This window comes from Sminthopsis crassicaudata, chromosome 3, assembly GCF_048593235.1.
Source record: "Sminthopsis crassicaudata isolate SCR6 chromosome 3, ASM4859323v1, whole genome shotgun sequence".
Taxonomy (NCBI): Eukaryota; Metazoa; Chordata; class Mammalia; order Dasyuromorphia; family Dasyuridae; genus Sminthopsis; species Sminthopsis crassicaudata.
The window spans coordinates 215,495,459-215,508,894 of record NC_133619.1 but is presented as its reverse complement, the minus strand read 5'-3'; the positions used below and the strand labels follow the sequence as shown (position 1 = coordinate 215,508,894).

Here is a 13,436-nt window from a genome sequence, read left to right as displayed (position 1 = left end):
GTGCAGAACTGTTTATTTCATCTGAGAGGTGATGGATAGGGAAAAGAAGAAGGAGAGAAACTAGTCTTTCAGTCCCATTTAATACCATAGCAAGAGTCCAATAAACAGGATCAGTCCTATACTTAGGTAGAAAAGGTGACCACATAAATAGTGTGATTTAAGGTTCTTTAAGAAGGCTCCTCTACTTAGTAATAACTTTTCCACCTGGAGATTCTAGCAACAGAAATTTCATAATTAGAGATGAATTATTTTGAATTAAACCTGTTTTGCCCCTTTTGAAGTGTAAATGATCTTGAAAGTACTAAGCTATTTAAGTCTCTAACACTGTTGTGAGAATGAGTTGACCACAGCTTTTTCCAACAGGACAGTAAGTAAGGAGCAGGGATCTTATAAGGGAAAAAATGGGGGAAAAAAAAAGGATGAAAATTTTCATAGACAGCATTAATTCAGTTAGTCAGTCATTACACATTTATTAGGTACCTATTGTGTGTTAGACATTGCTCTAAGCTCTGGAGAGGCAGAGGGTTTGTAATAGAATTAGTTTCTATGTAATTTTGATTATACCCATACTAATAGCATCAGATTTCGCTTTCATTTTTACTCTAAGACTTACATGCATTTGTATGCTGTAGGTGGAAATTGTTGTTCCTCTGAGAAAATTTGAATACAATATGACACCTTTTTATAGCTTTTTATTTACAAAACATATGCACGGTAATTTTTCAACATTGACCCTTGCAAAACCTTCTGTTCCAACTTTTCTCCTCCTTCCCCCCACTCCTTCCCCCAGGTAGTCCAATACATGTTAAATATGTTAAAGTATATGTTAAATACAATATATGTATACATATTTATACAGTTATCTTGCTGCATAAGAAAAATTGGATTTAGAAAGAAGGTGAAAATAACCTGAGAAGGAAAACAAAAATGCAAGCAGACAATAATAGAAAGAATGGAAATGCTATGTTGTGGTCCATACTCATTTCCCATAATTCTCTCGCTGGGTGTAGCTGGTTCTCTTCATTATTGATCAATTGGAACTGATTTGGATCATCTCATTGTTGAGAGCCATGTCTATCAGAATTGATTATCATATAGTATTGTTGTTGAAGTGTATAATGATCTCCTGGTTCTGCTTATTTCACTTAGTATCAGTTCATATAAGTCTCTCCAGGCCTCTCTGAAACATCCTGCTGGTCATTTCTTACAAAACAATAATATTTCACAACATTCATATAACACAATTTATTCAGCCATTCTCCAACTGACGGGCATCCACTCAATTTCCAGTTTCTAGGCATTACAAAAAGGGCTGCCTTGAACATTTTTGCACATACAGGTCCCTTTCCCTTCTTTAAGATCTCTTTGGGATATAAGCCCAGTGTAATACTGCTGGATCAAAGGGTATGCACAGTTTGATAACTTTTTGAGCAGAGTTTCAAGTTGCTCTCCAGAATGATTGGATTCATTCCCAATGTATCAGTGTCTCAGTTTTCCCACATCCCTTCCAACATTAGCAATTTGACACCTTTAAAGAATAGTTTATTACTATTTAGGGGCAGTTGCAGCACAAGACAGTCTTGATGACATTTTTTTTTCCTTTGTAGGGGTATCATCTGTACCTACTGATTTCATGAGCATGAATAGAATGATACCTATTTTGTTTGCAATGTATGATCTTAGAGGTTTGTCTTCAGCCATACCTGAGCCAGTGTCAACAGAGTCACCCAACCATTTGTAGTCAGAAGCAGGACTTTTACCTTAGTCTTCCTAACTCTTTGGTCAGCTCTGTAGCCACTAAAATGCTCCACATAATTTTTAATTTAGCCTTTGTGTCTACTTTTGGAATTTTCTTGGCAAAGATACTAGAATGGTTTGTCATTTCCTTCTCCAGCTCACTTTATAGATGAGGCAAACAGGGTTAAGTGACTTGCCTGTGTCACACAGATAATAACTGTGTGAGCGTGAATTTAAACTCAGTTTTTTCTGACTCCAGGCTGGGTGCCTTATCCATTGAACCACCTAATTGGTTTTTATTTATTATGTATATATTTATTATTATTGTTATTTGTCCTTTCTTCTCAAAGACAACCATGACATCAGGAAGATGATGTAATGACTTGCAAAAGAATTGGATTTAAGTGAAGCAGAACTGTGCAAAGTCCAATTTATTTACTCTACTATACTTAGGTTTTATATAAGAATGTAAATATGTCAAGAATAGAAATTCTTTTTTGTCTTTGTAGTTCCAAAGCTTAACACAGTGCCTAACACTTAGTAGAAGCTTAATCAATGCTTATTGATTGATTGATACAATTTGTAAATAAAAAAATAAATAGTACCTAAGTGCCAGAGGGAGCTGAATTTTCAAATATTTAAAATAAGTGGATTCTACTGATCAGAGAAATGCAAATTAAGACAACGCTACACACCTGTCAGATTGGCTAAGATGACAGGAACAAATAATGATGAATGTTGGAGGGGATGTGGGAAAACTGGGACACTGATACATTGTTGGTGGAGTTGTGAAAGAATCCAGCCATTCTGGAGAGCAATTTGGAACTATGCCCAAAAAGTTATCAAACTGTGCATACCCTTTGACCCAGCATTGCTGTTATTGGGCTTATATCCCAAAGAAATACTAAAGAGTGGAAAGGGACCTGTATGTGCCAAAATGTTTGGGGCAGCCCTCTTTGTAGTGGCCAGAAACTGGAAGATGAATGGATGTCCATCAATTGGAGAATGGTTGGGTAAATTGTGGTATATGAAGGTTATGGAATATTACTGCTCTGTAAGAAATGACCAGCAGGAGGAATACAGAGAGGCTTGGAGAGACTTACTCAACTGATGTTGAGTGAAATGAATAGAACCAGAAGATCTCTGTACACTTCAACAACAATGTTGTATGAAGATGTATTCTGATGGAAGTGGATATCTTCAACATAAAGAAGATCCAACTCACTTCCAGTTGATCAATGATGGACAGAAATAACTACACCCAGAGAAGGAACACTGGGAAGTGAATGTAAATTGTTAGCACTACTGTTTATCTACCCAGGTTACTTATACCTTCGGAATCTAATACTTAATGTGCAACAAGAAAATGGTATTTACACACATATATTGTATCTGGGTTATATTGTAACATATGTAAAATGTATGGGATTGTCTGTCATCGGGGGGAGGGAGTGGAAGGAGAGGGGATAATTTGGAAAAATGAATACAAGGGATAATATTATAAAAAATTACTCATGCATATATACTGTGGAAAAAAATCGAAATAAAATTTTAAAAAATGAGTAGATACAAAAAAAAAAAAAAATAAGTGCATTTGTGGAAAGCACCAGTAAAAGTGAAAGGCTGTGTTGTGTAATGACTGGCTATCTGTCTTCAAAGTTAGTCCTGCCTCTGATATATATTTTCCATATGATACTGGGGTGGTCACTTAGCCTTTGTTTTCCTCATTTTCCCCATCTGTAAAATAGGATTAACAATAGTACCTCCCCACCAGGATTATTACAAGGATCAAATGAGATAATATTTGTAAAATACTTAGCACAGTGCCTGGCACATAGTACTAGATGATGATTATGATAATGACTACATAGCTATATAGCTTTATATGCTGGTATAAGGATATAACTTAAGGTTTACAATATATCTCTACTGAAGTTACATGATATTATCCTAGTAGCTCTAATTGTCATTATTTTGTGATAATGATACTTGTTAGATATGTTTCTCATCCCCATTTGAGCTTTTCTGAAGTCTGACCTTCTTGTCTGCCCTCCAGAGATAAAGGGAAACCCTCACCTGCTCATCAAGTACCACAGTGGATTCTTCACGGATGGCAAATTCCTTTGTTGTCAGCAGAGTTGTAAGGCGGCTCCTGGATGCACCCTCTGGGAGGAATGTAAGGGAGATCCCTTCATTCTATTTCTTTCTAAAGAAACATCATCCTTAATGCCAATCAGTTGCTGAAACATGGAGAGAAAGACTTTTTCCAAATGGTTTGGCTTCATTCTATTTAATCATCATATAGTGAAGAACAAGATTTGGAGTCAAAATCTCCAATTGCTGTATCCGGCATATACTAGATATGATCCTGGGTAAATCATTGAATCCCAGCTTCTTAAACCATGGTCTGTAACCCCATATGGGGGTTCATCACAGAATGTGGGGGTCATGAAATTATGATTTATTATCAGTAAATGTTGGTTTTGTATATCTCATTTATATACCTGCAATCACATAAAAATTTCTCAGGTGAAAAAGGGTTGTGAGTAGAAAACGTACTATAGAGATTTATTTGGAATCTTTGTTGTTAAATGACATTTATGTCTAGCTAATTGTGTCATGATCTTTTTGATTTGCCTAGGGTCACACAGCTAGTAAGTATTAAGTGTCTGAGGCTAGATTTGAATTCAGGTCCTCCTGACTCCAGGGCTGGTACTATATCCACTACCTGCCCTCATGGTTTAAAAAACAAAACAAAACAAAACAATATTATATTTGCTGGAAGTGGGATGGGAGAGACAAATAAAGGTTACATTCTAATGGAGATGACTACATCCTCTCTTCCTGTGTTAACAAGATCTTTGTGCTCACTTTGTAGATTTTTATTTCCTCCTGTTTTGTACTTAGCCTTTCATTAGGGGTGGTTCTCATTAGGAAGATTGTGACTTCTTGGCTATGATCCACATTGTCTGTCCTAACAGCTAGGTTTCCCATAGGCATGGCTCCTGTAGATAAAGAGATTTGTATATTCTTTGAATCAAATATCCTTTTTAAATAATTAAAATAGAACTCAATTGAATTATTAAGTAATTAAAATAGAACTTCAGAATTAATTAGAATAATTATAAAATTATAAAATAATAGAATTAAATAATTAAAATGGAGCTCAATTTATATATACATATAAATTAGGTATCACATTTTTTTAAAAATTGCAATTTAGTTTCAAGCATAAATATGAACTAAAACATCTAATCATATTTATGTGTATATATTGAGAAAGAAAGAGAGACAAAGTCAAAGAAGGGTAGCAGAAAAGTAGAGAAAAAGAAGAGAAAAAGAGAGAGAAAGCTAGGCGGTATAGTGGGTAGAGTGTGGGACTTAAGAATTAGGAAGGCAGAGAGACAAATTCAAATCCTGCATGAGATGCTTGACTTCTTTCATCCTGTTTACTCATCTATAAAATAGAAATTACAGTAAAAACTATCTCATTGGATTGTTGTGATGATCAGTGAGACAATATGTATAAAGAGCTTTGCAAGCCTTAAATACATATATATACATACATATATGCATATGTATGTTTATTCATGTATTTATGCATGATAGAAATATATGAAGTTACATATATAAACAAGTATGTGTATATATTTTATGTATAGTTACCATTTGTATAGCAGTAAGTTTTATATAACTATACATTTTGTCTATTATTTCATATATCCTCATTCATGTACACATATTTGTTGTTTTAGTCATTTTCAGTTGTATCCAATTCTTCAAGATCCATTTATAGTTTTCTTGGCAAAAATACTGGAGTAGTTTGCTGCTTCTTTCTCTAGTTAATTATACAGAGGAAAAAACTGAGGCAAATAGGATCAACTTGCCTAGGATCACATATCTAGTAAGTGTCTGAGGCAAGATTTGAACTCAGGTCTTCATAGCCCTAAGCCTGATACTCTATCCACCGTACCACCTAGCTAACATACATGTACACACATATGCACATTATATATGCCACATATATATACATATAAAAATGTACACATTATACATATATATACACAATTATCATAGAAATATACATATATACAGATATATTTAAATGGTTTCTTTTTAAATCTTATTATATATTTGCTCAACTGAGGTTTTGCTTGAATGCCAAGATAAGAAAGTTAAGAACAGATTTCAAATCATTCAACAGATATTTATTAAGTCCTTACTATGTACCAAGCACTGTGCTAAGGGATACAAAAGTGAAACAAATTGCAGAGTAGAGCTATATAGATCAGTGAAAATGAGAGGTATTAATATTTTCAAAGTTTACATAATTTCACCTTTCCCCAGTCTTTGAATTACCAGTTGCTGATAAATTTTTTAAAAGTTAGAACTTTATCTTAGCATAGTTTTAACAGCTCATAGTCAATAATAGTGAATCATCTCTTATTTAGGCTCATCATTATGTGTTTTCAAGAATTTGACTAATAAGCAATTATTACATTAAGTACCAAGTCTCAGCTAAAGCATTTTTTTCTCTTTATTGAAAATTATATCTTCTCCATGATCCTTGCTTTTCCACAGAGAAACTGAGATTCCTGGCAGTTTTCTAAGATTATAAATTAAAGAGGAAGCCAGAGTAGCAAAACTCTAGTTAACAGACCTGGACTAGGCCAGAGAAAGGGGGGATCTCTCCCCTCTTCATAACTCTTCATGACGTATTGGCTTAGTACCTAGATATACTTTTATAGGCATTAAGGGCCCAGAGTCATTTTGCCATCTGTCCCTCGAGAGAATCTTGGTGTGACCACAGAGATTCTGCCCTCTGGCAGCTACACTACTGAACAACTTTGTGTGAAAGAGTAAAAGCCTGTACAAGAGGAATTGACTTGCTCATTGTTCTTAAAACATGGCCTATATAGCCTACACTTTTGTTTATGTTGATCTCTCTACCTGAAAGGCCCTTTCTATCCAACTCACCTGTCAAAATCTTTTTTTTTTTTAATTTCATTTTTTACTATAGCTTTTTATATACAAAACATATCCATGGGTAATTTTTCAACATTGACCCTTGCAAAACCTTCTATTCCAACTTTTCCCCTCCTTCTCCCCACTCCTTCCCCTAGATGGCAGGTAGTCCCATACATGTTAAATATGGTAAAGTGTATGTTAAATATAATATATGAATACATATTTATAATCTGTCAAAATCTTTGGGACTTTCTTTAGCCATCTAAGCCATATGATTTTTCTAAGTCAAACCAGAGGAGAAAAATTGCTTTTCTTATAATTTCCTCTTTCTTTCAATCAATTGTATTTTCTATTTCATCCAGATCCTGCTTAGTTCTATTAGTATTTCTATTATGGCAGTTATCATATTTGATCTTGAGTTATCTTTATTTATGTCCAAGGACCCTTATATACTTAAAGCATCTACCAAGGTGCTTGAATCCATAAATATTTTATATTATGTGGTAAATGGATAGAGCACTGAGCCTGAAGTTTGGAAAACATAAATTCAAGTCTAACCCTAATAGGTAGTTACTAAGCCATATGTCCTTAGCCATCACTCAGTCTTTAGTTGCCTCAGTTTCCTCAACTATAAATGGGAGTAACAATTAAACCCACCTATCAGAATTATTGTGAGAATCAAATGAGATAATAATTGTAAAGTGCTTCTCACAGATACTGGCACACAGTAGGTATTATAGAAATGTTAGCTGTTAGTATTAATAGAGATTTGTCAAATGATGGAGGCAACTATACACAGAGGCAAAGCAATGAATTTTATAGTCAGTTTAGCTCAAACATTGGCTTTGCTACTTATCCCAAGAGTCACATTGAAAAAGTCATTGTTTTCTCTCAATATCTTCCTTAGTAAAATGAAAGGTTATACTATATAATTTCTAGGAATCCTTTCAGATCTATATGTATGAACAATCAAACAATGAGCAATTATTAAATGCTTATCATATGCCAGTCACTGCACATATTCTTACCTTGGAATTGTAGAGATGACATTCCAAGGGGAAAGACACCATTTACATAAATAGGCCTATTAACATAAATATTATACATACTTATATTTCTGTTTATAACTATTTATAGATATTAATACTTACATAAATAAATTAAAAGGTATTTATATTAATACAATATACATACAAAATGGATGAAAAAAAAAAGCTTAGAAAGACAGAAGAGACTTTTTTGGAGAGACTGGGACAGGTCTCCTCCAGAAGATAGCATTTGAACTTGGTCTTAAAGGGAGTTTGAAATTCTAAAAGGTAGAGTTTTCTCAAAATTTTAGGTTCTTCCAGGACAAGGACAGAGAGACAAGAGTTAGAGTGCTGTGTTAGAAGAATTATAAATGGGTTAATTTTACTTAGTTGTAGAGTTAATGGAAGATAAGGGTTGTTGTTGAGTTGTGTTCAACTATGTGACACCATTTGGGGTTTTCTTAGCAAAGATATCAGATGGTTTATTGTTTTCTTCTCCAGCTTATTTTATTGATAAGGAAACTGAGGTAGACAGGATAAAGTGACTTTCCCGGGGGGCACATAACTAGTAAATGTTGGAGATCAGCTTTGAATTCAAGACTTTATGCCTTTAGCATTAGCACTCTATCCACTGCACTATCTAGCTGCCTTCATGGGAAGGAGTTAAGAGTGAAAAGATGAGAAGGTGGGAAGGGGCCACTTTGTGAACAAATTTAAATGCCAAAGGAGTTTGTTGACTACATATAATAGAAAGGAACTGTAATTTGTTAAAATTTGGAGGGGAAAAACCACATATTTATACGTATCAGGTTTGAAAGCAGGCAACAGCAATATGTAATGCAAAAATAATGTATTGATATTTCAAAAAGCCTTTTTTCTTGTGGCAATTTTAATACTCCCAAATAAGTATGAAAGTTGGTAATCATGTTCGGTAATCTTAAAGCAAGCTATGTATCTTTAGGACCAAAATTTAATCCACTGTTGGAAGTGACAGGTCAAATGTAAAGTGGGTTTAGGTGAGACCTGCTAGACAGTGTTCTCAGTTCTGTGACTGTCATGAAAGTTGGATGTAAACAAAGATTGTGAAGTTTTTTCTTTAGAAAATGGTTTTCTTGAATGTACAAAACTTCTATCATTGCCTGAGTCAATGGGACAATAAATGAAATAGAGAGATATAGTTGTTCAATGTTATGACTCCTGCTCTTTTTAGGCATTATGGTAAATAGTTGTGGGGATTCTTTTAATACTGGGTTTAAAATCCCCAGGTTTAGAGAGGATTATTTGGAAAGCTCATTTTTCTGCTTCATGATGTCTATTGACCTTAGTGTCCTTTGTCATTTCATTTTTTAGATCCAAATCTGCAGGTGACAAGCATCCCTGGGAAATCAATATTCCCCAACATTCCTGATAGACTGGTAAGTCACAATCACTTAAAAAGTTTAAATGCATAATATTATATTTCCCTCTGTTGCATGTTGAAACTTTTTTTTTTAATATTTAGGTGTTTTTTTTTTTTAATTCTGAGTTTTAAATTCTATCCCTCTCCATTTTCCTCCCCCTTCTCTGAGAAACCAAACAATCCAAATATCAGTTATACATGTGCAATCATGTAAAACATTTTCCTATTTTTGTGAAAGAAGCTCAAAGGAAAGAAAGAGGAGAGAAGAATTAGAAGAAGGAGGAGGAGGAGGAGGAGAAGAAGGAAGGGGAGGAGGAGAAAAAGGAGGAGAAGAAAGAGGAGGAAGAGGAAGAGGAGGAAGAGGAGAAAGAGGAAAGGAGGAGAAGAAAGAGAAGGAGAAGGAGGAGGAGGAGAAAAAGGAAGAGAAGAAAGAGGAGGAAGAGGAAGAGGAGGAAGAGGAGGAGGAAAGAAAGAAGCACCCCAGAAAGACCTCATAGAAGAGCTCAAAAAAGGAAGTCAAAGAAAATTTAGGAAAAGAAATGAGTGGTGCAAAAGAATTAAAAAAAAGATTCAACAGCTTTGAAAAAGTAAACTTCTTAAAAAGCAGAAGTGACCAAATGAAGAGGATATGCAAAAAATTCAAAAAGAGTTTCTTTAAAAAAAAAAAAAAAAGTACCATTGATCAAATGGAAGAGGAAGTACAAAAACTAACTTGAGAAAAAAAAATTCCTTAAAAGTTAGAATTTTGCAAGTGGAAACTAATAACTAGATGAGACATCAAGAATCACTCAAACACATTTAAAAGAATGAAAAAATAGAAGAAAATGTAAAATATCTCATGGGAAAAAAAAACTGTCCTGAAAATAGATCCAGGAAAAAAAATGTCAGTTTCATTAGAGTACTAGAAAGCCATACTCAATAGGAGGACCTGGACAACATCTTTCAATACATTTTCAAGGAAAAACGGAAGCAGATGGCAGAGTGGATCAAAAATTAGAATCCTATACTATGTTATTTACAAGAATCATACTTGAAACACACAAAACAAAAGTAAGGAGCTAGAGCAAAATCTATTATGCTTCAGCTGAAGTAAAAAAAAATGGGGTAACAATCCTGATCTCAGGCAAAACAGAAACAAAAATGGACCTAATTAAAAAAGATAAGGAAGGAAACTACATCTTGCTAAAGAGGTACCATAGACAATGAAGTATAATTAATACTAAACACATATGCACCAAGTGCTTAGCATCCAAATTCTTAAAGGACAATGCAGAGGAATTCAAATCCTACTTTTGATACTATTGTTCGACCTTGAAAAATTCATCTAAATTTTTAATTCTTCACTTTCTTTATAAAATGATGGGGATGGACTATAAGATATGACGTCTAAGTTCCCTTCCTGCTTGAGATTTTCAATATTGTAGAATTCTAAAATTTGCCAAGAGGCATTCACTTGATATTTTCACTCCTCATTGCATTCAGGGCTGCCCACACTCTTGCACAGGCTATTTTTCTATATGACCATAGAGAATGTAAGGATCTCTTTTGCAGGAGTCTCAGCCCTCATATTGGCAGCTAGATAGCATAAGTGATAAAGTGCCAGGTCTAGAGTCCAAGACTCATCTTTCTGAGTTCAAATACTATCCTCAGACATTTACTTGCTATGTGAGCCTGGATAAGTAACTTAACCTTATTTGTCTCAGTTTCCTCATTTGCAAAATGAGCTGGAGAAGGAAATGGCAAACCACTTCAGTATATTTGTTTGTCAGGAAAACCCCAAATGGGGGCACAAAAAGTCAAATATGATTTAAAAACTGAACAACAGCTCTTATACCTAAACTCTGGAATGCCATGAAAAACCAAAGGATCAACTCTATATCAATTGTATTACATTAATAGGTGATTATTAATAACTTCTAGACACTAAGAAAATTCCAAAGAGTGGCATGCAGTGGCCTCTGACCTCAAGTTTTTTATTATGTATTAGGAATAGCCATAGTGTCTCTGAGGTTGGAAGCATATAAAGCTTTTTAAAATTTAATTAGGGGATGGGAGACCTGATGAAGAGAACTAGATACAGAGATAGGAGGATATTCAGGAGTGTGCAATGACATAAAAGCCAACTGAGAAGGAAGTTGTCAGCAATGTCAAATGCTGTGGAGAGGCTGAAGAGAGTGAGCACTGAAATGAACTTGTGGATTTGATAATTGGGCAATCACAGTGACCTTGGAGAGTGACGGGGACAGAAAGTATATTGCAAGGCATTGAATAATGAGTAGTTGATAAGAAAGTAGAGTCAGGAAGAGTAAAACATTCAGTAAATTGTCAGTAAAAAAGAATAGAGCTATAGGGATGGGCTCCAGGGTGGAGTTTTTGGTTTCATTGTTTGTAGGATGGGGGAGGAATCAAAATATTAGGCAGAGGGGATGGAGTAAAGTGAAGACAGAAAGACTGAAAATTCCTAGCTAATATGTATAAGAATGATGGTCATTATTTGCATAGTGCTTTTTTAAAAAGTGTTCTTAAATTGTGTTGCACTATTCATGACCCATTTGGCATTTTCTTGGCCAGGATACTATAGTAGTTTGCCACTTCCTTTGCCAGTTCATTTTACAAATGAGGAAACTGGCAAACAGGGTAACATGACTTGCCCAGGCTCACACAACTAGTAAGTATCTGAAGCCAAATTTGAATTTATGAAGAGGAGTCTTCCTGATTCCAGACTCAGTACTCTATCTATTGAATCACCTAACTGCCCTAATAATGCTTTAAGATATATTTACAAAGCAATTTACTTTAATTTTCTCATTCGATCTTCAAAACAACCCTTTAAGGTAAATGCTACAGTTGAGGAAAATGAGGCTTTCCAGAGATTGATTGTGCCTTGCCCATATTTATACAGCTAAAATACAAGAGGCAGATTGGAATTCAGGTCTTCCTATCTCCATGTTCAGCCTCTGATCACACTGCCTCTCTGGATGAGAAAGTGAGAAGCATCTTCTGTTGTAGCAACATAGAACCCTGACAAATAACAGTGGCAGAGCAGGATCTATTAGAAACTTAATATTACTAAAGTTACTCTGAAATAGTAACAGTTTCTAATACTCTATGGAAGCCTTGTGACTTGGGGGAATTGAGATTAAGATATAGGGTACTTTATAGCATTTTCTTGGTTGTAAGGGTCCCAGGGAGGACTCAAACACTGCACAATCAGGAAGTAAACAGGCAATAGAGACTGAGACCCCTGGAAGTGGGTTTCTGTGAGTAAACAGGGAGCACCTCATGGGCAGGAACTCTGGTCACATTGAGATTTGCATGGTTAACAAGAGGAATCTCCTTCTATGACTGGCTGTGTGTGTAACCTCATAGACCCTATTTTTAAGCAGTGGAGACAAAGAAGTAGCTCTTAAGGAGTTCACTAGGAGTCAGCAAGAGGTCAGCTAGGGGCAGGATGTGAATACATAAATCTTGAGCTTGCACAAACTACCATTTATTTAAACCATCATTCTGTGAAATGATGGCCGGAGATCTCTGAAGACCTCACAGGTAAGCTTGGTAAAACTGGTTTAAACACTGCAAAAGACAGTGACTGGAGATTTCTCTGAGGCCCTGGGAATTAGGAGAGACTGGCAGTAGTGAATGCATTCACAGTTGGTCAAAGAAAATAGTTTTGTTCATGGACCCTATTTCTTTCATGTTTCTCATTTTCCTATACTTATCCAAATTCATGATGGTCACTTCTGTAAATGGTTCTGGAAGAAAGATGGGATATTGTCCACGGAAACAAAGCCCAGGTGTTCCCATCTTCATAACATGAACTTCCTCTTAACACCTATTCACCCATTCCATATAATTGAGTCAAGGAAAAATTTTTGAGCCAAGTCAAATGAAGGAGGAGAAAATTTCTTTTGTTAAGAAGCTTACCCTTTTTGTACATGCTCTGATAATGAAGCTTGAAAACCTGCTTTTTTCAAAATGCAAAAATGGAGAATATTTCACAGTGTAGGATTTTTGTCTCCAGTTCCCATTAAGGGATTATTTGGGACTTATATTGAAATTTTTCAGTCATGCAAATCAGCAGCCGGGTAATTTGAATACTGTATGAGTCCATTTTAGTTATTTATTATGGGAATACACCTGGGAGTTGTTTAGAAAAAAATTTTTTGGAAAACATTTTCTCTTCAGGTGCATTCTGAATAGAAAAGGCATTTTGTTAAAGCCAGGGGAAAAAAGCCAGGTCTCTGACCTTTTCATTTATATTTCTCTTCTCTTCAGTGAAATTTTTACTGCTCTGTTTCTTCAGA

At 35.0% G+C, this 13,436-nt stretch overlaps 1 protein-coding gene across 2 annotated transcripts in view; it reads left to right on the top strand.

Moving 5' to 3' along the window:
* BMX (BMX non-receptor tyrosine kinase) overlaps nucleotides 1-13,436 on the top strand; it is an 86,848-nt gene that overhangs the window by 28,642 nt on the left and 44,770 nt on the right. For both annotated transcript variants that reach the window (XM_074299932.1, XM_074299934.1), the window contains exons 5-6: nucleotides 3,794-3,913; nucleotides 9,084-9,148. In XM_074299932.1, coding sequence (XP_074156033.1) covers nucleotides 3,794-3,913; nucleotides 9,084-9,148 — 185 coding nt within the window. The remainder of the gene's footprint in view (nucleotides 1-3,793; nucleotides 3,914-9,083; nucleotides 9,149-13,436) is intronic.